Source organism: Onychomys torridus, chromosome 22 (assembly GCF_903995425.1).
Source record: "Onychomys torridus chromosome 22, mOncTor1.1, whole genome shotgun sequence".
NCBI classification, from domain to species: domain Eukaryota; kingdom Metazoa; phylum Chordata; class Mammalia; order Rodentia; family Cricetidae; genus Onychomys; species Onychomys torridus.
Genome location: NC_050464.1, coordinates 38,597,188 through 38,623,355, shown reverse-complemented (window position 1 = coordinate 38,623,355; position 26,168 = coordinate 38,597,188). Strand labels below are relative to the sequence as shown.

At 53.6% G+C, this 26,168-nt stretch overlaps 2 protein-coding genes across 2 annotated transcripts in view; one reads left to right on the top strand and one right to left on the bottom strand.

Annotated features, from left to right (window-relative positions):
• Window positions 1-47: 47 nt before the first annotated feature.
• Window positions 48-24,486, bottom strand: Kctd10 (potassium channel tetramerization domain containing 10). Its single transcript, XM_036172407.1, has 7 exons — window positions 24,009-24,486; window positions 17,918-18,131; window positions 9,800-9,969; window positions 7,592-7,678; window positions 6,889-6,941; window positions 5,369-5,564; window positions 48-2,235 (listed from the first exon to the last, which is right to left on the bottom strand). Exons 1-7 carry the CDS (start codon window positions 24,009-24,011, stop codon window positions 2,011-2,013), a joined length of 948 nt encoding a protein of 315 aa, XP_036028300.1. The 5' UTR covers window positions 24,012-24,486; the 3' UTR covers window positions 48-2,010.
• Ube3b (ubiquitin protein ligase E3B) overlaps window positions 24,181-26,168 on the top strand; it is a 45,798-nt gene continuing 43,810 nt past the window's right edge. Inside the window, exon 1 of the mRNA XM_036172405.1 lies at window positions 24,181-24,540. The gene's annotated coding sequence lies outside the window, so the exon portion shown is untranslated. The remainder of the gene's footprint in view (window positions 24,541-26,168) is intronic.

Sequence of the window (26,168 nt, the reverse complement as noted above, 5' to 3'; positions counted from 1 at the left end):
ACTGTACGTCAGCAGCCAAGCATTCCCGAAATGACCAGAGGCAGGTGTGAACAGAAGCACAGTTTAATGTTTATTCTACACGTGTCCACAGACGCTTGTACAACAGTGAGCATGTCTAAAGCTCCCGCGTTGTTTCCACAGTGCGGACAGGAAGGTTAGTGATGGGCTGAGTACCAGCAGTGAGCAGCAGGTATGGGAGGTCGATCTAAACGGGACCACGACTGACAGAGAAAGGTCCCACAGCCACCTTCCCCAGGAAGGCAACAGACGGCGGGGTCAGGATCTGCTGGGGGTGTGGGCCCCAGCTGCCGCAAACACTGGACTGGTTACCATGGACAAAAAAGCTATTCCAATTTAATTGTGAGCCATTAGTGTGCAATAAAATGTCACTCTTTACACCAAACCCAAGAGCAATGATGCACTGGATGGCTCTGCACTGGAAATGCGGAGCAGAGCTTTGGACCGACTGACGCTGGGCCAGGCCCTGGCAGACACAGCTGCCAGCGCTATCGGGTCCTATCCCTGGGCACGGAGGTGCAAAGCTGTAGGCACAAGGCTGGAGGAAAGAGGAAGTAGAGGGAGCTGCCCAAACAGTAACCGTAAGGCGCAGAGGCCACGGCGAGTCAACCGTGCCCCCAACCATTCTGCACACGGACATTTGAACAGTGTATACAATGGCTTTTCCCTTCCTACAGAAAACACCGGGACTGACGTTCATGTTCACTTCCTAAAAGGTGGGACGCACAGGGCAGGGCTGACATGAAAACACACAGTAGAAAAACTCATGAAACATGATTTGTAAGCTCCCTTTCTTGGCTCTAAAGTTCTGCCACACCATTGTGGAAAAAGCAGCGACCCGGTACACAGTTCCTCGATCCAGCCGGGACTGTTTGTTGTTGGCTTTGCTGCCAGATACAAGAGAAAGGTACACGACTGCCACGCACAAAGTGAGCGGTCCAAACCGTCACAAAATAGAAACTTTAAAAACCTGTCAGATTATCCACTTCACACCTTTGGTCTAAAAAACAGTAACAATCCCTTCATCAAGCACTCGCCTCACCTTGTAACTAGTCTACTCACACCCACCGTGTCAGTCATGACTCACCTCTGCACAGGCACAGAGAGGACGTGAAGTAACGGGTGTGTCGTCCTCACCGGCACCTGTGCCCCGCAGTCACACGTCCTCACCGCAGTCACACACATCCTCAAACACAGACAAGACTCAAAGGTATCTATCTGCACGCCCACTCTGTCTGCAGAGAACTAAGCACTGAAGGGAACTATAGGAGAAGTGCCCTGAGTCAGCCTGCAGGCTCCTGGCGGCGTCCCCACCTGGGGCCACCGTGTCCGGGGCCCCGAGGGGAGCAGACCCTTAAGGCAGTGGTCCGGAGCGATGGCTGCAGGTATTCAGAGGGCCTTCTGGGATGCGGTGTGTCCACAAGCCCAGCAATGGGGGGACACAGATGACAGCAGAGTCCACTGCCAGGGGTCCCCTGTCCACTACTACAAGCTGAAACCATTGGCCAAAGAACTCCAGTCACAAAACCATACAGAGCAGGCTCCCAGCCTGGTCAGAGCACGCAGGGCCAGGCTGCTCCCGGACATCTTGGTTGACGGTTGCCACCTACACAGCCTCTCGGAATTGTCAAAGGAGCCCTTAAAGGAGTGTCACTTAAGAAACCCTGATAGGTAGTCAACAGCCCTAAAAATAAATACTGCAACAAAGGCTCTCACACATGCCAGACTCATTCACACTTTTCCGCCCAGAAAGCCAGGCTCCAGGCTCTCGAGAGAAGTAGAGCCCTTAGACACAGCTTTGTTCAGAAGGGGTGCACACCTGGGTCAACACAGAAGCAATCCATTTTGTCGAGAAATACCAAAATAATCATCTGGCTTATTACAAAAGTGTCTCCAGACTCCAGGGGGAGTGGGAGGTACCCCGAAGCCTGCACAGGGTCTGGGGGGGGGCAGGGGCAGAGGGAGGGCGAAGGGCAGCTGGTGCTCGCCTGCTCACTGGTGGAGGTGGGCCCGGTCATCGGGGCGTTTGATGTGGATCCTCCTTACTCGCTCAATCCGCTCCCGTTCCCGCTCCTCGTCCTCGTCCAGGTGATGGGAGCGTCCAGCAGCCCCGCCCGTGGCCTCCAGGAGAGCATTGTCAGGTCCTCGGCCGTCCTGGGCCTCATACAGCAGAATGTTCAGGGTCTCCTCATAAATGCGGGCTTCGGGGAACTCAACCTGTGCCCCCAAAACACAGTGGGTACATTAGCAGCTGCACACGGCCAGTGCCTCAGCAGGGCCACCAGGCTGACAGTCACAGGAGAGCCAACATGTCAGCCTTGCGGGGGACAACCCCTCTGCCATGTTCTTATACTGGCGCCTCAGCAGACTCATGGCTGCAACCAGGGCCTGTGGCTGCTCAGGTGCTGCCTTCCTCTCTGGTGGAGAGCTGCAGTCTGAGCAGGGTGGGCCAATGAACACCTGCTGCTTTCTCTCAGCCTGGTGCTGGTGGGGGGCGGCCTCAGACATGGCCTAGGCAGGGAAGACAGCAGCCGGGATTAAGCGAAGCCCCAGCTGTAGAGCAGCCGAGACCAGGGAGCCCAGGAAGGTCTGGGGGGCTGTGAAGGAGGGAGCCTCGGAAACTATGGCACCCGGACACCCCCCAGTGACAGGGCCTGCCCCTCCTCACACAGACCAGCACTGGGACGTGCCCACCCAAACAGACCATGCCACTACAACTCCAATCACGGGGCTGGTTGGAACTTGTGGCCTGAATCCCACAGTGGCAGTGTCCAGCAAAACCACAACGGTATATACTGGAGCCAGTGAGATGGCTCAGCGGGTAAAGGTGCCAAAGCTACCCACATGGGATAGCATAGAACCAACTCCCACAAACTGTTCTCTGACCTTCATCCACGTGCCAAGCTGGGGGAGTGGGGGAGATAGAATATTAAAAACAGAAACAACAAAACAGTTCCCTAGGAACTGGACAAGACCTATTGTCCTACAACTGAGTCATAAAACTGGACGTGGTTCTAATGGCACCGACAATCTCGATTCCCGGGAAAGCTCACTCAGCAGACGCCAGTGCAGGGCTCAAAGGACACAAGATGCTGGGCTCCCCGACAGAGGCCTGAAAGCAGCCGTTACACGAACAGAGGAGCAGCAGCAAGAAGTGAAGAGGAGGGCAGAAATGCATGCTGCAGGGCTGCAAACACACAGCCCACAGACGGGCTCCATGACAGTGCTGACCCAGGAGGGGTTCACAGAAGCCACACGAGGGGCGCGAACCCAAGGAAGGGGCGGAGCTCTGCTGGATTACCGTCGCCTCAGCGAGGATTAGGGACCCTATTACAGGCTGGGCAGGGCCAAGTACGGCAAGAGCCTTAGGAATGCACCTGGAATGCTGTCACTACCATGTGAAACCCCAGAAGCACAGGCAGCTTAGACAATGACTCAAGTGTGGCCCCCATAGCTCAATGTTGGGGAGGAGGAGGAGGAGGAACTGTTATCACCCAGGACCAGTGTACTGACACCAACTACCTGGAAAACCAAGGCCTTGGGCACCAAAGGAGCCAGGAGAAGAGAAGGGCCCTGGACCCAGAGCCAGGCCCTGCAACCAACAAGCCTCACGAAAAAGCTCAGGCTTCCCCCTGGAGACTTCCGCTCGTCTAAAACCATTCCGACTCCAAGCATGTGGTGCTGAACCCCTCTGCTCCCCAGGAAGCTCTACAATGAGAACGGGGGGACATTTAAGAACTGACTGAGAGCATGACGGAGCAGCTTGCACAGTGAGCAGGCGGCTCTGGCCCTGGGCCTTGTTCGAAACAGAGGGCCTCAGCACTCCCCGCTGCTCCCTCAGAAGCAACCTCTACCTGGCAGGATAGATTCTGAATGCCTATGCTTGCAGGGAAGGAGCTGTAGCACATAGGGAACCACCATCCCAAGGTGGTGGCCATGACGCTGGGTCATGTGCAGCACACGGCACTCGACTTGTCAGATCCCGTGACTTCAATTTTCCATCATCAATTAATTAAAGGGTGCTGCATCTCTCGGTGGTCTGGCTTTGCATCCCCGGTGTTCTGCCAGCTCTGGGACGCCACAGAACTGCAACTCCCAGAGCTGCAGGGTGACAGCAACCCAATCCAGGGACTGAACACAGGCGACTAGAACCGTGGCAGTCTGCTCTTGGCAGAATTAATGTCACAGGTAATCAGATTCCTCTCAGAGTGAGGAAGAGATGACAGGATGCACAGCAAACAGGAGGGGGAGTGGGGAGGAGGGGGAGTGGGGAGGGGGAGTAGGGAGGAGGGAGAGTGGGGAGGAGGGGGAGTGGGGAGGAGGGGGAGTGGGGGGAGGAGGGAAAGTGGGGGGAGAGGGAGTGGGGAGGAGGGGGAGTGGGGAGGAGGAGGAGTGGGGAGGAGGGGGAGTGGGGGGAGTGGGGAGGAGGGAGAGTGGGGGAGGGGGAGGGGGGAGGAAGGAGAGTAGGGGGAGGGGGAGTGGGGAGGAGGGGAGCCACCCTCTCCCTAGGTGTCGAGCAGCACTCTGCTGTACGATCTGGCTTCGTAGGACAGCTCCGCTCCGCGACAGACCCTACTGGCTTGAGAGAAGGATGCAAAGTAAATCCAATACCCAGCTCAGTGAGGAAGTCAGGTGGCTTGGAAAGGTGACATGTGGGAGGCTGGAGGCATGGCGCAGGGGTTAAGAGCACCGGCTGCTCTTCCAGAGGACCTGAGTGGTTGTCAGGATCCACGGACAGTGGCTCACAACCGTCCGTAACTCTAGCTCCGGGGAGTCCAATGCACCTGCACTCACACACAGATGCTAATTTCAAGAGGAATGAATGACGTGTGGGGCCTAGGAGAGTGGAAGACAGATCGAGGTCAGCAGACAAGAGAGGGACGGGATGGACAGCCAAGGTCAGCTTGGGCAGGCAGCAGGGCCACCTCAGCCTTGACGGCCCATGCTGGTGAAAACCACTGACTGCAGGGCTGGGGAGTTAGCTCAGTGGTAGAGCGCTTGCCTAGCTAGCGCAAGGCCCTGGGTTCGGTCCTCAAAAAAAAAAACCAAAAAACCACTGCTGCACAGAGGAGGCTGACCGTGCACGGGTCATCAGAAGGGCTAGCAGTGACAGACAGACAGACACAGAAGGCACTGGCAGCTGGGCCCACCCGGGCTCAGGAACAAACCTGATTCTGCCTTGTCTGCCCAGAGCTAGCAGGGGGCACGATCATCATCTCTGCTTGCATGGTGTCAGTAGGAACCATACTTCTTTCTCTGAACCACATACAGAGCTGGCCTAGCGCAGTGAGGCAGGCAGGGAGGGCCACGCACGCATCAGCACGCACGGGGCCACCCACCCAGCTCTTACCTTGGTCTGCTTCTTCTCCGTGGCATAGACGATGGAGGTGCAGCAGACTTCCGCAATTTTTCGGCCCTGGCCATAAAAGGACCAGCAGCAGATTTCATCCCCGATGACGTCCTTTATGAACAGGACCCTCCCGTTAAAGCGCAGGGAAAGCTTATCAAAGAGCTCAATGTTCTTCAACATATTGTCGTCAGAATTGCTGCAGAGAGGGTTAAGGAGGTTAAGGGTTAAGGAGGTGAGCCCAGGCTGCAGCCACCACAGGTGTCTACCCAATGCTTCTCCACACAGGCCTCCCCAGCTCCTTCTCTCTCCTCGAGTTCTACATGGCGAACCTTTGAGAAGGGCCTGGAGTATCTACTGCCCGAGGAAGGAGAAGACAGCCCAAAGACACCAGTCCACTGTCCAAGTCTGGAAACGTCTACGTGGCAGAGCTGGGTCTCAAAAGACAGCTGTGGCCTGAAGGCTGTGCTCATAACCCCAGGTTGCATGCCTGCCCTACACAGGCCTAAGTAGATTACTGAATGCAGGGCCTCTGGGCACAAGCTACTGAGCCCGCCCTACCCCTTTCTCTGCCAAGGCCCATGAGGTACCTAACAGCAAAGCCCAAGGAAGACTTTTGCTTTTTTGAGACAGGGTAGCCTTGGCTGTCCTGGAACTCATTTTGTAGACCAGGCTGGCCTCAAACTCATGGAGATCCTTTGACTCCTGAGTGCTGGGATTAAAGGCGTGCACCATATCGCCCAGCTCCAGGACTTTCCATCCTAGGTCCGTTTGTGGGTCTCATGAACCCATCAAATCTCTACATCTCTGAAGCTGCTCATTTGCAGAGCATGTTCCTGAGAGGCAAAGGCACTTTAGAAACGCCCATCACTTGCTGGTGGCATTGTTAAAATAGTGTGATCTCCAATAACTGCACTGGTCACAGATGACCACAGCCCACTCCTAGTGTTTAAGAGAAAGGAACACCTAAGTCCACAGACACCTAAACCTGAATTCCCAGCAGCAGCATTCAAAATAGTGAGAAGCTGCCAACCACCCGAATGCCCATGCTGCTGAGCGAATAAAACGCGGCGGTCCACACAAGAAAACAACAGCATTTTGCCATAAGGGGAATGGTATACGGATGGTGCTACAGTGTGTTCGCCCTGAAAACACTACATCCAGTGTAGGGATCGGTCACCACGTGCTCTATCACATGACGGGTTTGAACAGGCAAATGTACAGACACAGAAATGTAGGTTAACGGCTGCTGCAGGCCAGCAAAGATGAGGGACACTGCCTGTGGGGTGAAAAAACACCCTAATTCTACAAAGTCCTGGTGGCTGCACACTGTGGCTATGTCAAAAGCACTCAAGTACACAAAAGGTGGACGGTACAGAGAGGGGACTTCCACCTCAGAGTTCCCTCTGCCCAGCCACCCGTCTACTCCCCACCCACCTGTCTACCCCGCTAAGGTGCAGAGGGTTCTCCTCCGGGTGAGACGCACACAGGCAGGGCCTGGCCCGACGCTGGCAGGCGCTTACCTGGTGTAGGAGTATTTGTTGTTACTTCTGTTGTAGAGTAACTTCACGGCCGGCTGCGGGTGGGCAAGGAGAGGAGTTACCAGGCGGCCGGGTCAGTGCGCACCGGCTCCCCAGAGGCTATGGGCAGAGGCTGGCAGAGCTCACAGGAGGAGGAGGGCGCTGCCTACTCCACGGGCAGGGACAACATGGGACGTGGGGCTTCCTACTGGGCCTTTATCTCAAAACAGGCACTGCTGCTCCCCACCCCAAACACCCCCACCCCCAAGCCTGGACAATCCACCCCCCCCCCCCCCTACACAGATACATACATACACTGTCTCTGAGCCTGGACAATACACACACACACACACACACACACACACACACACACACAACCAACCAACCAACCACTCCCAAGCCCCAAGCCTCTGTTGGAGCCCACTAGGTTTCCTAGGGGCTGTACCGAGCAGGACTGCATAAGAAGTTGATTGGACCACGGGCCTGGGTACCAGGTGACTGTAACTAGCAAAGGGGAGGTCTTTTGCTCCACCCCTTGGCATTGTTATAAACAGTGCTTTGGAATAAAGTTCTGGGCCGGTGGGTAAGGATCCTGCCCACTCGAGTCTATCCTGTGTTTTCTCCGCACTCTCTATTTCTAACTGAGTCTCAAGAGTCCCTGGGGTAAACAGTGGTGAGGGCCAGTCCTCCACAAGCCTCTACACACCTTATTTGAAGTCGCTATGAGCCTCTGCTCTTCCTTGGAGGAGGTGATGACAGGAACCTTGCAGAAGGGTTCGTACGCATCTTTGCTCTGCCGGAACAAAACATGCTTTCAGCCCAGGGTCTGTCTAGCCCAGCTGTTTAAGCTGGCCAGACAGGAAGCCAGGCCCTGATGGGGAGGCACAGGACAGCGATGGGGGAGAGAGGAAGACACTTGGCACCTGTTACTAGGAAGGGGTAGCCTAGGGCAGGGGCCTGCTCTCTTCAGGCCTGTGGCATGCCTGCCTACCCAGTCACACAAGGATGACGCAGCTCTCTCTGCCCGGGAGACCCTCAGCAGGGCAGGTGACAGCACCCAAAGCTCCCACAGCCCACTAGAGTGACAGAGCAGACGTGAAGTGAAGACACAGGGAGTCACAGGCTGAGCTGGCAAGCAGACGCCAGCTGAGAGACAGGAGAGAGCCAGAGGCAAAGCCCATGTGAGGGAGACAAGAAGCCGGACAGTCCTTGGGAACGACCGCAGGCTAGGGACAGGGTGAGGGCAGAGCCATCTCGGTCAGCAGGAGAAAGGTCCACATTCCTGCAGTGGTGGCAGAGCAGAGGACAGAGACATGTTCTAACAGTGTGCAAGTCCCCCAGCCTGTCCGCCCCAGGCGACAGTCAGCCATGCTTACACCCCACAGACAGAAAAAGCACAGGGCTTCCTTAGTTTTTAATCAGAGTCGCTATGTAGCCTGGGCTGGCCTCAAATTCGTGATCCTCCTGCCTCTGCCTTCTGAGTGCCCGAATTTCAGGCACTGGCACACCTGGCAGTAGAGGGCTCCCCTCCAGTGAAGGCAGTCAGTCTATTAAGCAACCCTGAAGGCCCCGGAAGACGAGGACTCTCAGCCCCACATAGGTAGCTTTTCCTTGGGCCTCCACAGAAACCAAGGGTCACCCAATTATGCAGGGGAAGCTTCTCAACCGTGACATCGGAACCAACACCGTGAAAATGCAAGGAGAGAGGCTCAGAAGGAGCAGACAGTCAAGGACAGATGTGGCACCTTCTCAGCAAGGGTGGCACGACATGGAGATAGCTTTCAGACACAGAAGGGAAAGGACGGGGAGGCAAGTCCTGGAGGCTGAACCCCAGATCCAGAGGACACGTCCCGACACAAAGGCAACACAGAGGATCTTGGTGATACCTGGACAGCCCAGCATGAGACTTGTCCTCCTATCTGTGGACTTGGGGATCAAGCAGGGCTAGCTACGCAATTAGAAGTCAAGCAAACAAAATGCCCCAGGGCACAGCGAGATCGGCAGGGGCAGGGTGAACTCAGGACATTGTCTAACGCGAAGCTGAGATTAAACGCTTCTGCCAGAAGGTTGGTGAAGGGGAGGGAGCATGAGAGGTGAAGTCTAATCTTCTCTAAGTCCAGGAGGTCATGTCTCAAGCTGAGAACAGACGGCGGCAGAGAGCCAGCCTGGGGAAGGGGGTATGGGAGGTGGGGAAGCTACGGAGGCACGAGCCGTCAATCACGTCGTGAAGCTCTATTTCCTAAACGATGTGCCGCATGATGTCAATGAATGTAAGAATGACTCCAGTGAAATCTGTAACATTTACAAAGGCTCACAGGCGAGGCCAATACCTCCAACTCGGGACTATGAAGACTGTTCCAGTGAGGGCTAGACACAGCTCCAAGGCTCAGGGAAGGTTCAGTCACAACCCCATCACATCACAAAGGAACCTTCTGAGGCTCCAAAGTAAAAAGCTCCCGACTACACGTGCTCTGTGGACTTGGCTCTCCCTGGCCCTGCTTCAGGACACAGGAAGAGTGAGGGAGTGCGTCTGGACGCTTCTCTGGACTTCCAACAATGACAGAAGTAGGAAGTCAGACTCCCAGTGGAGCCAGAAGGGCTGTGACTGCATCAGAGGATATGACCAGCACTAAGATGATGCAGAGGCACGGAGCTAAAGATCTGAGCAGACAGGGTGTCTGAAGTACTGTCAAATCCCCTTTAGACCACAGCATCCCAGGAGGGGAGGCGCAAACGGCCACATCCTAATGTCAGGGAATGGTCCCCTGAGGGCCGTGTTCAAACCTGCTTCAGCAGGTTCAAGGCTTACTCTGCCAAACTCTCCCAACATCTCAGTGAGGGAGGGCCTGCTTGCAGGGGAAGGAAGGAGGTCCATGGATCTGGTACCCTCCTGTGGGACAGACAGGGTGCCTACTTGTAGGGCGGCCTGGCACTCTTCCAGCAGGCCCTGCACCAGGTAGTATTTGGCCTCCGCTAGCAGCTCCTCCATCTCCCGGCGGCTCTCAGGCAGGGGCACGGCCCCGTCTCGCAGATAGTTGAGTATTGTCCCGAAGTGCTTCCCGCAGCGGTCAATGAGGATCCAGCCTACAGTGGGGCGACAGGGTGACTCGTCACATGACACTTCTCAGGGAGGTGAGCACCGTGGCTGGGCACAACTCCCCGACTCCTGTGGTTGTCAGTCCCAGGAGACCCCAGAGCAGCTCAAGTCTGAAAATGTGCTCTCAAGTCCTGGCAAACACCGGAGAGACCAAAAACCGACTCCAGCGGCAGAGCCAGTCGGCCAGCCCTCCCTGCCTGGGACCTCTGGTCACACGTCAGACATGGCCAGCGCTCTCCACAACGTCACACAGCAAGCACTCCTGGGCTAGTGACAGCAGCAAACCCTGTCACTGGACATGGAAGAATGTCCCGCCTGCTGGCCAGCACCAGGACGAGGGTAAGAACTGAGACTAGCCCTGCTAACCAGAGTCCTCTCCAACTGTCACCGGCTTACGGCTCTTCCACCCGGGCCCACTGGTTTAAAATCCTGACATGGGACGTCTCTGGAAGGTGTTCGGAGGAGGCCAGGCCTAGAGCCTGGTGACAGAGAAGTAGCCAAGAGGTAGAAAGGGGCAGTCAGGGTGCAGGGGCCTGGGGGTGGGAGGAGTGGGCTGGCGAGATGCTCAGCAGCTAAGAGCACTGACTACTCATCTAGAGGACCCGGGTTCAAGTCTCAGCACCCACATGGTGGTTCACAGCCATCAGCCACTCCTGTCTCAGAGCATCAATATCCAATTCTGACCTCTGTGGGAACTGGGCACTCATGTGGTACACAGACATACGTGCAGGCAACATGTCCCTACACAAAAAAACAAAAATAAATAAACCTTATGTCAAGTTTTAAAAAGCAGCCAGACAGGTAAGGCAGACCACACAGGGACTGCAGGCAAGGGGACTTGGCCATCCCTCCGACCAGTGCAGAGCATGGTATGGAGGGATATGGTAAGCAGGAACCGGCATCTCTACTCTTGACCCCACTGTGTCCTGTCCTGGATCCTCAGACCCCTAAGCCAGGGAAGAGGACAAGAAAAGTCCCTTTTTCTCATGTCACACACCCGGCCACCTCTTACGCCCCCATCTCCTATATCCAGCCTCTGCCAATGGCCTCTTGTGGTTTGGGTGCTTTCTGAGCTCTTCTGTATGTTCCTCTCCTGGGCCTCCTCAGACTGCTGATCTGTTTCTGCACCTTCTGCTAAGGGCAGCCTCCCTCCAGAGCCTCAGTGGGAACTGCCACCCCACCGTGTCTCCTGCACGGAGCAGGAAGAAAAATGCCCAGTCTGTGAACACGGGCATGTGCTGCTAAGCAGGCTGCAAAGGTAAATCCTCCTGCACTGACCTCCAGGTGCCACACATCCCTCTTTCTGGGTCTGGGAAAACAAGACAGGTACTTTCTGTTGTATACAACACACAGCAAGCAGCCTGTGTGCAACCGTGTGGTCCAGGCCAGGGCCAGCTAGGGAGCACACTGTTTCCCCAAGTGTGTGCAGCCATGTGGTCCAGGCCAGGGCCGGCCAGGGAGCACACTGTTTTCCCAAGTGTGTGCAGCCATGTGGTCCAGGCCAGGGCTGGCTAGGAAGCACACTGTTTTCCCCAAGTGTGGCCTCAACCAATTCAGCCAAAAATGGCCAAGAAGGAAAGTGGGTCCAGGACTTCTTGAGCTCTAGCATTCCAAAAAAAGTCAGAAATTCAGATTCTTTTGTCAATCTCCTTTTTTAAAGGATGGTAAATTAAACAGTTCTCAACCCATCAAAAGGCAAATAAAACATGTATATGTATGTAAGTTGAATTCAGCCTACATGCATCCAGCCCACAGCCCCCAAGTTCCTCAGACCAAATGAGGGCATAGTATGGAATGCCAGTATTACCTCAACTGCTCTTCTCAAGGAGGCTTATTCTCTGCATTTCCGCAGATACAGAGTCCCCAAGATGCTTGGTAGCATTCCAAAGTGGGGGTGGGGGTCAGGATTCAGCCACTAAGAATAAGGACCCTCGCCATGCAGAGGTGGCGCACGCCTTTAATTTCAGCACACAGGAGGCAGAGCCAGACGGATCTCTGTGAGTTCAAGACCAGCCTGGGCCACAGAGTGAGTTCCAGGAAAGGCACAAAGTGACACAGAGAAACCCTGTCTCAAAACAAACAAAAACCCACACAACACAATAAATCTGAAGAAAAGGACTAAGGACCCTGAAGCTTCGTGAGAAAGAACAGTTGGTGACAAACTGGGCTGACAGGAATGAGCCTGCCCGTGCCCTGCCTTCTATGCTCAGCCAGCTCAAGAGCCCCCCATCCCATCACCCCAGTGACAGCCCAGAGTTTCCGTAAACCACCAGGCGGGCTGCGACACTGGGCTCCAGCTCAAGAGCGTCCCGAGATGCTTGTGGGGACGGCATACTTTGAACAAATAAGGGCAAAGGCACTCTCCATGAGGTTCCAATTAGCATTCTGACTGGAAATAGTTTGGCTGTCTCAAAGCAGGAATCCACCCCTCACAGTCCGCTCAACTGCCTGCACAGACAACAGCAAACAGCCAACAAGCAGCTCCTTGCTCCTTGGAGCACACAGCATTTAGGACAGCCTCCAGGGCCATCAGGACAGCAGGATGCACAGTACAGCCCAGAGGCTCGGACTGCGCTCCAGGATGCCTCGGTGTCTATGCAGCGGTGACTGCCAGGGCTCCTGTCAGAAGCCCAGCTCTGTCACCTGCCCGCTCACACCTCAGTATTCCCCTTAAGCTCTCAGTCCAGCAGTCTCTTCAGACGAATGCACAGTGCCGGCATATAGGTATGACCGGAGGACAGGCAGAAAGCACACAGCACAACACCAGCCTGTCGGCAGCACTCAGTTAGTTACAGGTCTGTGACAATGAACCCATCCCATTGGCAGTGCTGCAGAGGACATCAGGACTGCCGGGAAGCAGCATGTTCCAGAACTCAGGAGGGAGTCAGTGCGGCTTTCAGGGGACCTAGGCAGAAGGCGGCTGGCGGCCGGGGGTGGGGGGTGCCGCTGCGGCATGGGACTACTGGGCTCACCTCACGCAGTCACACGGTGTTTCCTCTCTGGGGAAGCCTGAGCTTTCCTTCCCCTTTCCTTCCTTCTCTAGGAAGCCATTCCTCACCACACGCAGGTATTTCCAACCCTAAGCCTGCCCAATCTCCAAAGTCACTCCGAGATACTTGTTACAAAATCCAATTCCAGCCCTGGTTCCACTGATCAAGATTCGTGAGATGGAGCCTGTCCAGTGCACTGCAGGCGCTGAGCAGCATTCCCGGCACCCAGGATGTGACAACCAAAGACATCTCTGGACACTGCTATTGTCCCTTAGGTCACAAACAACAGCAGCCCTTATCTGAAAATCACTGAGCCAGATCAGGACCTGGGATGGGGCCCAAGGGCAGACAGAGTCCTGCCTAGAAAGTGCGGTTCCCAGGCTCTAGTCCCAGTACCAGGAGGGAGGGGAAGGAAGGGTGGAAGGGGGACTGGGAAGAGGAAAAGGATGGACAGAGAGACCTGATTGCAAAAGCGATGCGGAAATGTAGCGGCTCTCCGGAAAACCGAGTTAAGTCAGACCGGGAGAAGATTTCTCCAAACAGAATGACAAGGAAACAGGACTCAGAACACGGACTTCACAGAGCAGCAGCTTCAAAAGGAGAGAGAAAAGAAATTGTGAATTAGATGCATGCTGTGGACTATATAACTGGGTAAAGATGTGTTACACTTGTTTGTACTATGGAGTATTACTTGAACTGTGTAAAGGTGTGTTACATTTGTGTCATTTAATTATGAAAAGATGCGTGGCTGTTTCACCTTGCCTGCCTAAGGCACCTGACTGATCTAATAAAAAGCTGAACGGCCAATAGTGAGGCAGAAGAGGGATAGGCGGGGCTGGCAGGCAGAGAGAAAATAGAGAGAAGGAGAGAACAAGGGAGATGCCCAGGGCCGGCCAGGCAACCAGCCAGCCAGCAGACACGGAGTAGGACATATAGAAAGAAAAGGTAAAAAGCCCTGAGGCAAAACGTAGATGAAGAGAAACAGGTTAAGTCAATCATAAGAGCCAGCAAGAACAAGCCTAAGTTAAGACCAAGCATTCATAACCAATAAGAAGTTCCCTTGTTGCCTGGCAGTGGCGGCGCACACCTTTAATCCCAGCACCCAGGAGGCAGAGGCCAGCGGAACTTGGAGTTCGAGGCCAGCTACACAGAGAAACCCTGTCTCGAAACCCTCGCCCCACAAAGTCTCCGTGTCATGATTTGGCAGCTGGTTGGCGGCCCAAAAGAAAAAGCCTGGGACAGATGCAGTCAAACCAATTACCATAAGAGACACACCACACACCAGAGATTAGGAAATGCAACGTGAAGCAGACTGAGTTGGCAGCAGCTTGGCAGCACTTGAAAGGTTCAGGGGTGCCCAGTGCTGGCCCAAGTCCAGGCCACCGTGAACCGTATGAACCGACACAGCCACCTGAGTGGAAGCTGGGGCAATACCATGGGAGACAGTCCCCAGCTGCTTCTGGGAACAAGCTAGGGAGGACAACCCAGGGCAGCTAAGAGCTAATGCTGCAGACCCTGAGACTGAGGCAGGAGAGGGAAGGGCCAGTCTAGCCACACATCCCCAGGGGAAAGTCAACACCCTAACACTGGGCCATCAACCAGACATGTCCCATCAGCTGCAGTGTGTGTTAAGAAGGGATTACTCTACCACAGGGAAAAACCTGAGCAGGAGCTATTTCCTCATGATGTCATGAGTACAATGATGAATGGGCAGAGCAGAAAAGAACACCACCAAATGCTGTCTGAAGCCACACTAACGGGTGTTCAGTAACCTCCACAGCGCGCTGAACCTAACACCTCAAAACGCAGCTCCCTAGCCTGGCTGCACACTGCAGCCACCAGGAGGTTTCCTCCTGTGCCAACGTAGGCCTACCAGCTGCCTGCCTGGGCCTGGAGTCCTCGGGTGACAAGACGGAGCTGCACCCAGGACCCCGAGTCAGGCTACCCAGCTGCCACTAAAGAGGAGTGAGGCCAGCAGACAAGGAAGGTATGGAGGCCACACTGGACTATGTGGCTTTCTGAGAGAATGTGTAGACAGTAAAATGAATGATTCTGCGTCAGCCAGTTTCTACACTCCTAATTCTGAATGTGTTAGTCAGAGATCTGACCACGGGGAGCGAGGGGCAGCCAGCGCTGAGGAGAAATGGGGAGGAGAGAACAGGCCTTGCACTCTTGACCCTCCTGCCTCCACTTCCTGAATGCCACAATCACAGGCACACGACACCACGCCCAGTTTTTTATTTGCTGCTGGGGACTGAACCCGGCTTCACGTGCCCTTGGCAGGCACTCCATCCACTGAGCACCGTCCCAGGCCCAGAATCTAATTCTTACCACAAGAGCTGCTGCACAAACCCGCTGGGCCACTGGAGACGTTGACGAGAGCTCACAGGAAAACTCTAGCATGGCCAGAAGTCAACTTTTCAGAGAAGTCAGGCAAAGGTCTGTTCACGGCCACTGTGCCAGAAAAGGCACCGAGGGAGCAATGCCAAACCGCAGCACATCCACTCTTGAAGGGCGAGGTGGGGCTCCCCGCCTCCCCCATGGAGGCGGGCTCTTCTGTCTTTCCATCTTCCAGTGAGGCCTGCTGGCCAGTCTGCCCAAAGCACTCAGCGCTGACCACTGGCTCTCTAGCGTACTCACGCACTGAGGTCCAGAGAGAGCCACTCACTCGTGTCACAATTCCAGTAAATGGCCAGTGAGGCAAGACTGGCGCCATGCCTGGCAGGAGCAAAGGCCCCGTAAATGTCGGCTGTGGCTCTGCCATGTGGAGAGACAGGCAGACTCAGCCCGAGGTACTTCACACACCCACGTTCTTCTTCTTCAGGACTGTGCACACGGCGCAGCACTCAGGCAAGCGGCAGTGCTAAAGGGGGTGCTCCCGCCAGCGTGGACACGGCCCCCCTCAAGCCACTCTCTCAGCCGTGACCCAGGGACGGCTAGCAACATGGCACACACGCTGCCAGAACTCTGAAACCTCCTTCCCTTCTCGTGGGAAGCCCTACTGGGGGGCCTTCACCCAGCTGTTGCTTTTCACATTTGTTTTTTAAAGACGGTGTCTGGGCGGTGGTGGTGCATGCCTTTAATCCCGGCATTTGGGAGGCAGAGCCAGGAGGATCTCTGTGAGTTCGAGGCCAGCCTGATCTACAGAGCGAGATCTAGGAGAGGCACCAAAACTACACAGAGAAACCCTGTCTCAAAAACAAACAGGGGTTGGGGATTTAGCTCAGTGGTAGAGTGCTTGCCTAGCAAGCGCAAGGCCCTGGGTTTGATCCTCAGCTTCACAATAAATAAATAAATAAATACATAAATAAATAAACAAACAAATAAATAAATAAATAAATAAATACAAATAGAAAAAGACAGTGTCAGGGGAGGGAGGGGAAACCGGGGTTGGTGTGTAAAATGAAAAAAAATTTAATAAATAAATATATTAAAGAAAAAAAAAAGACAGTGTCTGTGTGTCTATATGAGCACTGGGTGTCTATAGAAGGCAGAAGATGGCATCAGATACCCTGGAGGCGGACTTATAGGCAGTTGTAAGCTGCCTGACGTGGGCGCTGGGAACCAACTTCAGTCCACTGCAAAAGCTGAACCATGTGTCCAGCCCTGGCATTTCTGTTTGTAGCAAACATGAGTGCAGCTAGCAGTGATGGGGTCCCCAAATCAAGGTGAATCTTTAAAATGCAGGAAGTCTACTCCGATTTGGACCTAAGAATGTTACTGGAGTAGCACGTAGGCCGTAGGGCAGGCCATGCAGTGGTCCCTCCAAGGGCAACAGGACGGCTCTGCTTGGCATAGGGGATGCTGAGGTCAGAATACCAACCTGATGGCCAGGCCTCCACGAACCTAAAGGACTCTGGTAGCAAACCAGTGGCTGACCCACTGTGACGTGGCTTGGGTGAGGGGCCCACGCCCAACCAGAGAGAGTAAGAATCAGCCAGACTCCGGGTCGGTGGAGGTGGCTGCATCTCCTTTGCTGGCCCCGAAGCACTGGCAAAGCATTTAACTGGCCCCACAGCGAAGGGTGGGCCGAGAGTGGACAGAAATGAAAGCCATCAACTGCTGGACAGAGTTCTCCTAAGGGGCAGGAGGCTGGTGACTGGTGGGCACATGTGACGTGTCTGGTATGTTGGTGACAACACTGCTTCCCCAGATGCTGAGTTACCAGACTGCATGGGACAAAGGCACCCTTAGCGTGCATCTACAGCAGGAGCAGGCCCGCTGGCCCACAGACACAGTCCAGCAGAACCATGAGGGCTGTGTACCCTGTCTGGTTGGCAATATGGCCTCAGGCCACCCAGATGAGGGTTTTCTTGAGGAAGGTTCCCCAGCCCTTACAGCCTCTCAGCTGCTTCCAGAACCCTGCCAAGGCTGCACCAGAGAGGACCGAGACGCCCGCACAAGGACGCTGGGCTCTCAGATAACATCTGCTTCCTCCTGAAGCTGGGGTGCCATTGTCTTGATTTCCACAAATACTCGGCGGCAGCATGGGGTGTGACGGCAGAAGGGCACCTCCCACTCATAAGCCCTGTTTTATGAGTGCAAGCACAGCCAAGACTGGGCTGTGGCCCCACCAACGGGAAGAGAAGCAGCAAGGCAAGCCGCCCTGGCCCGCGTTTACAAGGAGCGGAGGCCTGGAGCAGAAGAATCTCGCTCAAAGTCACACAACAGACCTGCTCAGTCAAGACTAGGAGTCCTCACCTACACCAGTGACTCCTGCTCAGTCTGGTCTCAGCTCCAGTACCACTTCCTCAGGAAGCCCTCCCTGACCACACCCCCAGACTAAGTCTGGTCTCCCAAGGCTTCCTGCACACAGCGTGTGTACAACTACTGTTGAACACTGGATTTCCAAACAGACAGACGTCCTTAAGCACCAGCATGTCTGTGGCACTCAGCACAATGTCAAATTAGGGACCGGCAGCCGATGGCTGGCAGGCAGACTCACCTTCACTGTCGGTGAGAACTTCCATGCGCCCACTGAACATGGCCTTCAGCATGGTGTCCTGCTTGGTGAGCGTCTGCATGGTGGTGTAGTAGAGGGCTCCCCCGACATTCAGCTTCACGTACTTGGAGCTAGGACTGGCGCCCTTGAAGGAAGTGGTGCGGGTAGCAGCCGCTGGCACCGCTGAGCTCACCACGCTTTCTCCTGACATCTCTTCCTGCCAGCGAGAAGACAGGGTCAGACACCAGGTCCCCTTGATTTCCTTCAGCTCCAGGCTGATTTATAGAGAATTCACTCTAGATATTGTTTGGTCTGGTCCATGTATACACTGTATTTAAAACGTTCAATGTTGACAACCCAAGAAAGAGCTCAAAGGCAAAAAACAATAAAACAAAAACAAACAAACAAAAAAACCAAAAACCAACCAAACAAACCTGATTTCTGGTTTCTCTTAAAATCAGAGGCTGGCCGGGTGGTGGTGGTGGCGCAGGCCTGTAATCCCAGCACTCGGGAGGCAGAGGCAGGTGGATCTCTGTGAGTTCGAGGCCAGCCTGGGCTACCAAGCTAGTCCAGGACAGGCAATCAGAGGCTGACTGGGGCAGGTGGACAAATGGGGGCTGCTGGGGACCAGCTGCCCCCAAGGAGAGGAATGCGTCCCTCAGTTCACTCCGATCCACACCTAGTCTTCCAGGCTAACCCTGCCTGCTGACCCTGCTGGCATGAGGTTGCCTCTGAACCTATCTGTATTAACAGCACCTGGCCGGCATGTGAAGGAGCCAAAGCCGAGCCTGGGTCACTCTACCTTTCCTCACAGGACACACGAGCAGCCAACAGGGCCATCTTTAGACAGACCCCAGATTAAGATGCTGTGTGAGCTGGGCAGGTCCCTACTCCCACGTCTACAACGGCCTATGGGGAAAGTGACCCTGAGCACAAGCAACAGCCGACGAGGAAGCAAGTTCAGAAGAAGGAGCAATTGCCCATCTCCTGTCACCGGTCAGTGAGATCCTACAGCGATCCAGACACGGGGAGCACCCCCAGACACGGGGAGCTCACTCCAGGGCTAGCACCCAGTCCTTACCTACCTCAGGAAACTCGTTTTTAAATAGGAATCTATCAAATTCTAGAGCCTGAGATGTCTAGGGATGGGCTGGATCCACCCCATGACTCTGTGGCAAGAACTGAGAAAGAGAAAGGCGGCCTCCACAGACAACGCGGGCTGCCCGCACTCCGAGGCCTTGGAAACGTCACAAAACTTCACCGTCACCTGAAGCCTCTCTGGAATAAGCTGCTGTAGGACCAAAACAACAACTTTCTACCCTGGCACCTGAGCACACAAGGACACCGGCCTTATCCAGAATATCCATATGGCCACAGACAGCCTTTCCTGGCCGCTGTGCGTGCTTGCCGTGTGTGCCTGCTGCTCTGCTGGTCTTGGCGCCCTACCTTCAGGACGGAGTCGGCTGCCTGGGGACAGTGTCTCACACATAGCTGGGCCACTTCTCTGAACTCTCCTGCTCCTCCTCTCCCTGAGGTACCTCACCCAACCACCCTGGGCACAGGTAAGCGCCTTGTATCTTCCCACTAGAGGGCACCGACAAGCACAAAACTTCCAGCTACCGGAAAAATGATGGTTTTCTTACTTTTACCGCAAAGATCTTCCCACAGTGAACACTTATTACATTATAAATGACAAACACACATCTTTCTAATAGACAGGGGACAAAACAGAAGCAACCCGTCTGAGCAGAGACAGTGAGCAAGTGTGGAAAACGCAGTTCAAGGCTCTCAATTCTGGCCAGGCATTTCTACCTGTCCCCCAACCCTCAGGGGTGGCTGGAAATCACTGCTGGGGAACTTGTGTCAGAGCCCAGCAGGGTGGAGCAGAAGAATGGTCCCCTACAAAGAAGGGTTTCCTCAGGTGATTCTTCCTGCTTAGCGGACACATGCACATGTGCACACATGCACGCACACGCGCGTGCACACACACAGACACACACACACACAGAGACAGATACACACAGACACAGATACAGAGATACAGATACATCCAGATATAGAGATACAGAAACACAGACACACACACACACACAATCTGGTTTCAAAAGCTCAGGCGGGGCTCTCCTGGGGTCTAAGGCATGCTGTCAAAATAAAAGATAGCAGGAGGAAAGCAGGACACCAAACACTTTCCCCACAGCTTTCAAACCAGCCCCTGGAGATGCTCTTTTTAACAGTCATGGCCAAGCACATCCTCCAGAGACAACGTCCACCAGTGGCAGGTGATTCTAGGAATAAAGCCTTTTCCAAAAGTCTGATGACCTGGAGGGCAAAAGAAAGGCTTATAGGTGTGTGGGGGAGGGTGATTTGCCCCAAATTGGAAACACTTTTCTACAACTTTTCAGATATAAACTTATAATGCATATCACACACACACACACACACACACACACACACACACACACAGTCTGTGGAAGCAGGCTAGCGTCTTGCCAGGCACCTGACATGAAACAAACAGAACAGGACATAAACACACCTGTGCACTTGTGTGTGTGCACTTCAGCACATGATGACACTCTCCGTGTACAGATGACTGGGTTTCCAAGACTGTGCACCTGTGCAGCCCCACTCTGACTACGACAAACAACACTGGCACACTCTAGACACACTTATGCCCTTGACCACTTGATTTCTGCCACTCTGGCCATGACATCCACACAACGTGAGAGGCAGGGATTATCATCTCCATTCGATGGCCCACAGAGGGTCAATCATTTCTCAAAGCAGTGAGGGTCCGCGACAAGCAAACAAAGGACGTGGGCAAGGCCTGACTGGCCCTGGGTTGTTCCTGATGCTTGGCATAGTTAGAGCTATGACATGTAAGTCAAGAAAGAAAGAAAGAAAGAAAAAAAAAGACAAAAGCAACATGTAGGTAAGGACTCAGTTGTCAGACCCGTGTTCAAGGCCCCAACTCTGACACTTAGTAGTGGCAGGAACATGGGCATTCAGATACCTGAATGACCCAGCTATCAAACAGACACACTGGCTTTCCCTCCCACTGCAAGAGGCCAGGCGAACAGAGAGCACTCAGCATAGCCTCAGGCTGGTTAAACACTCCAGCAGAAAACACTCCAGTTATGATTATCCAAGTCTCAAGTCATTGTCTCCTCTTCCGAGACCGTCTCCAGCTATGAAAGACTATGGGACGGAGTCATTAAATATCACATGGAGGCCAAGACACCGAGGGAGGCAAGGAAAACTTGGAAACTTGCCAGAGCCCCTCACCCCAAGTCAACTAATCAGCCTAATGTCAGGAGAGACATGCTGCATCCATGCCCCCAGGGTGCAGCGACAGTGACCTGAGAGCAGAAGGCAGCTGCTTGCTACAGCGGACTTCTCTGCAAAGCTCTTCGCTGCCACACACAGGGATGCTGCTGTCTGGCCCTTTCACAGGCTGATAGCATTAGCGAGTGCGCGCGCATGCGCGCGGAGGGCAGACTGGGTTAGCAGTGCAAGGGAGGGGACACATCAGAAGTAGGGACTTCTTTTTGACACTTGTCCCGGCGCTATGAGTGAATCTAGGCTTCTTTCCTCCCGACTGATTGAAGACACCTTTGACAACTCTAAATGGTGGCTCTACCTGGCCACAAGATGGAACCAGAGGAGTTTTAAAGACAGTAATGTCTGGGCCCTTTTCATAGAAACTGTGATGTATCAGTCTTCTGGGTGCGGCCGGGAACATTTTTTTTTTTTAAATTCCCCCAGCTGGTTCTAATGCGAGGCCAAGATGACAAGCCTCTGTTCTAAAAGGTTCTGTACCCCATAATTCAGCTATAATTAGCTCTGTGGTCTTGAAGACGCTCTCTAACTAACCTCTTACTCTGCTGCCCCAGTGAATTCCTGACCCACACATAAAAACCCACCAAAGTAACATAAATAAGAGTCTCACTGCACGGCTTCAGAGCCCAAGGCAGGAAGCAGCCATCTACATGTCTGAAAAGATTTTAAAAAAATCAGCAGAAAGGAGAGAGCTGTTGACTTGAGGGGAAAGCTAGGCAAGTAAGACAGGAAAACACAAAAACAACAACAACCACCACCCAGAAAACACCAAATTCTTGCAGCCCGTCTCGTGTGAGCAGAGAGAAACAAGCCTGAGGACCTAGCAGCCCTGGCCTGCATGCTCAGGCCATCACTTTATGTACCATGTTCATAAGACCGATTGGACCCAAGTCTCAGTTTCCCAACTTGTGAAACAGACTGTTAAAACTATCATCTTCCAAACCTCCTCCCCCCCCCCCCCCCCCCCGCAAAGTTAAAACATGGGCCACCTAATCTTTCTACTTCTAGAAGTTTCTTTTCTACTCCTTAAGGCCGGGTGTTTTCAAACAAAGCTACTAGAGGCAACCTGTGCTTTCAAAACACTGGTGCCTGCCTGGATTAGACCCCGGATCAACTCATCAGAAGGTTGGTAAGCAGCAGGTGATACAGCTGCCACTAACTTGGGTTTAAAAGGCTCTTTCAGGTGATTCGGATGCTAAGATCAGATGGTCAGTTTATCTAAGAGCCATCTGAGGGGAATTCTTCCCCCAGGGAAACTTAGGAGGCACTATGCACTCACAGTGGTTAAACCTTAATACCTTCCTAAACTGAGGTCTCTGCTACAACGCAGAAAAGGTTGCAGCTCTATTCCAACCAAACGAGGCTCAAGAGGGTAAATGACTTAAAGCATTCTGCACCATGAACTTGCTTCTAAGGCAGTTACCACCAATTCCAAGAGCCTGGCCGAAGGGCATTCTCCTGCTAATTTTTTGCTTGTTTGTTTTCCGAGACAGATTTTCTCTGTATAGCCTTGGCTGTCTTGGAACTCACTCTGTAGACCAGGCTGGCCTCGAACTCAGAGATTCACCTGCTTCTGCCTCCCTGGTGCTGGGATTAAAGGTGTGTGCCATCCACTGCCCGGTTCTACTGTTAATTTTTAACCTGCTTCTCTTAAGAGTCTAGTGAGGATACTGTCAATCTTGCTAATTAGGAAAGGAAGCCAAGAATTAAAACTCTGCAAGGACTCATGTCAAATGCCTCCATTTCACAACCCAAATCACTAATGACCTGAAGAGTTTGTAAAAAACAGATAAATCTGTGTCCAGATTGTCTGTGGTTAGGGTTGAAAACATGGCAGCTTTGAACAAGTCCCCAGGTAATGCTGCTAGCCTGGGGATCCGTTTAAGAGCTACTGGTGGTGTTGGTCTTCTTTTGCCAAAGTGTTCCTTATTTTACACAAAATAGAGCCGATCAAAGTCAAATACATGCTGACTCATTTGTCTTCAGTTTGGGGTTGATCTTCTAGGGGAGTGTATGGCAAACAAAAATGAACTGTATTGATCTCTGCCCATCCCCACCCAAGGACAAAGAACCATTCAAGGAACAGACCCTCAAGAAGCCCAGGTAAACAGAAACCATCCCACAGCCCAGACAGCAACAGGAGACAGCCTGGGATCCCGAGGTGTGGTCACCTAAGGCCTCAACGGAAGTGACTAGATAGGTACCCAGATGCCACTCTGTGGTCCAGAATACCCTGACCTCAGACACCTGGCATCCCTCCCCAGAATTCCAAACACAGAATTTACAGTCATCTCGCTCCAGACTATGGGTCTGGAGGATCGTGGAAGCCCCTTCCTGTCTTGCCTGGAACCCAACCACTCAAGACACAGCCCCGAAGATGCCAAATGCTCTGTTCCAAGGTCTCCGGCTCGCCCCTCGCTCTCCACACGCCCCCCCGAATCTTCATGTCCCACCCCGAGCGTCGGTTTCGATGTCGTCTCTTTGTTCTATCAATCTTCCAAGTCCCATCTCCAATCAACACTCAAGACTCGGAGCCCGTCCGCTCACGGCCCTGCACATCTCCGCAAATCCAAACGCCCCTTCGCAGACCCCCCCACCCCAGTTCTATCCCCAAAGCCCTTCCCCCGCCCCGACCTCGCCCGCGCGCGCTGCCCAGCACCCCTCCGCTATCCGCGCCTGGTCCAGCGCGTCCCTCCCCCTCGGCCCCGCCGCCGCCCTCGCTGGCCCGTAGCCCCCCGACAACGGCCACCGCCCTCACCATGAAAAGTCGGAGGACGCCGGAGTCTCCAAATCCGGACTGAGAGGCAGGAAACACCCAGCTTACTCAAAGCAGGGGGCGGAGGCGGGGCCGGGGCGGGCACTTCCGTTGTCCACACCCCACTTCCGCCCCGCAGTGGGACCCATCTTAAAGTGTCCCCTGCAGCCCCAAGTGGGCACTCTTTTCCTTGCAATCTCTCTCTCTCTCTCGGGTGGGTCCCACCTCCCCATGGCTGAGTCAGGCGTTTATCCTACTTCTGGATGTTTCTTCTTCTCGGCTGCCAAAGAAGAGGACATGATAAAGAGACGTTTTCTTTCCCGGGGAAAGAAACTGCGGAACTGTTGTTTCCCGGAACTGGATCGTTGCTTCTAGGCGGAGTTCGGAGCACAACACCCGGGGCAAGATGGCGGCCGGGCTTCGGCCGCTGCCCCGGGTCTGGGCGAACTCGGGGTTATCGGGCTGAGGCGGCGGCAGCTGCGGCCCGGACCCCGAGCGTGGGGGTCTCGAACGGATAAAGATCTTCGGCCTGCGGGTAGCGAGTGGGAACAGGATGGTCGGTTCTCTGGGTGGCGGGGCCAAGGACTGAGGGAGGTTGTCTGGGGGCCGAGGCTTGGCTTAGTGAAGTCGGAGGGGGCGGTTCTGGGGGCCTGACTTTCTGGTTCTAGGGATCTCTCCGTGGCCCCTTTCCATCGATTTTTTTGTTTGTTTGTTTGAGGCAACTGGCCTTTATAGCCAACTAATTAAGGGCGAGACGGACTTGTTATTGTGATTGTTGATGTTGGTGCCAAATGAAAGGCGTTGGGCCTTAGCAGTCACCCGAAGTGGAATTCGAGCTCTGTGCGCTTGCTGTGTGACCTTGGGTGAATCCAGTCACATCTCTGACCCTCAGCTTCCTCCTTTGTAAATGAAGTAATTAGATTGTTTCACAGAGGTTATTTTATGATACGTTTTAGTGTGGTGCCTGGCAGCTCTTAATACAGAAAAAACTTGACCATATTTTGACTTCAGCCTAGCCACAAGGAAACCTGGCATTCTCAACTTCTCTTTGTTGTACCATTCTGTGAGTGGGGCAATCCTGAATCTTGTCTGTTTGACTTGCTAGTAAGTAATTGCTTCGGGGTTCAAATCCGAAGGACACTGGCAAGTTATGTATCCGCTCTGCATTTCGCTGTAGGTGTTTATGAGCCATAGCTTGGATTATTTAAGACCTATTGCTTATTCTTGAGCTTATGGCTTCTTTAAGACCTATTGCCTATTCTTGAGCTTTTAAAATTGGGGTACTGTAGCCTAGTAGGATAGAGCCGATGTAAAGGAAGAGCTAGTTATCTGTACTGTGTTTGTTACTGACCTGCCCTTAAATGGTGGCCATGAAGGCTGGCAACCTAGCTTTTTCCACTATAAAGGAAAATCGCTCAGCAGTGTATTTTTATTTTATTTCACAGTCTGGACTCTTGTGCGGTCTTGTTGCTCTCCTCCAGGGTAGATGGGTTTTAAGCAGGTTGCCTGGGAATGTAGAGATAATGCAGAGTCTGAATCTTGTCTGTTAACATTGAAAGCTTGGCTCTGCCACTCACTAGCTGTATAACCCAGACTAAGTGGGGGGCAAGAATTGACCTTCTCACAGTGTTGCTGCCCTTATTAGGTGAGGCACTGAGAGGACACGAGGCTTATTTTCCCTTCCAGATCTGAATTCTTAGCAACTTAGTGTTTTCTAATCTTCCCACCTATGTGACGCTTACTTCCCAAAGCAGATTCCCAAGCTTTGTGAGGACAATGCAGTAGGACCTCCTTAGATCTGATGAACTTCCAATGGCAGTCATTAATGTGTCCCCGTTTATTCCTAATCTCCATACTGCAGTGACTAAATGAAGGTTCAGAATGGCAGATGTTCCATGCAATCCTTTAGCAACCCTGAGATTGAGTATTGTCGTTATCCTCAGGAAATGGGGGCCTAGAGTACTTAAGTGCCTGTAAAATGAGCAGTGGAATCAGGACCAGGAAGGTCTGAGGGGCATTTTCTCGGATCTGAGGCCTTTCCTGTTCCGGTCTTTGCTGTGTTTCTCTGTGGCTTTCCGGGCAAGGAGAACGTAGTAGTTGTGCATCTTGATTCATAATCTGTGCAGGTGGGAGGGGCTACAGAAAGAATGAGGAACACCACAA

What these genes read in the sequence shown, in the direction of transcription:
- Kctd10 (XM_036172407.1), bottom strand. An exon ending in TCATAGCGACTTCAAATAAG is followed by an intron (nt 6,942 to 7,591) that starts GTGTGTAGAGGC and finishes GCCCACCCGCAG; the next exon opens with CCGGCCGTGAAGTTACTCTA. An exon ending in AACAAATACTCCTACACCAG is followed by an intron (nt 5,565 to 6,888) that starts GTAAGCGCCTGC and finishes CCCTCTCTGCAG; the next exon opens with CAATTCTGACGACAATATGT.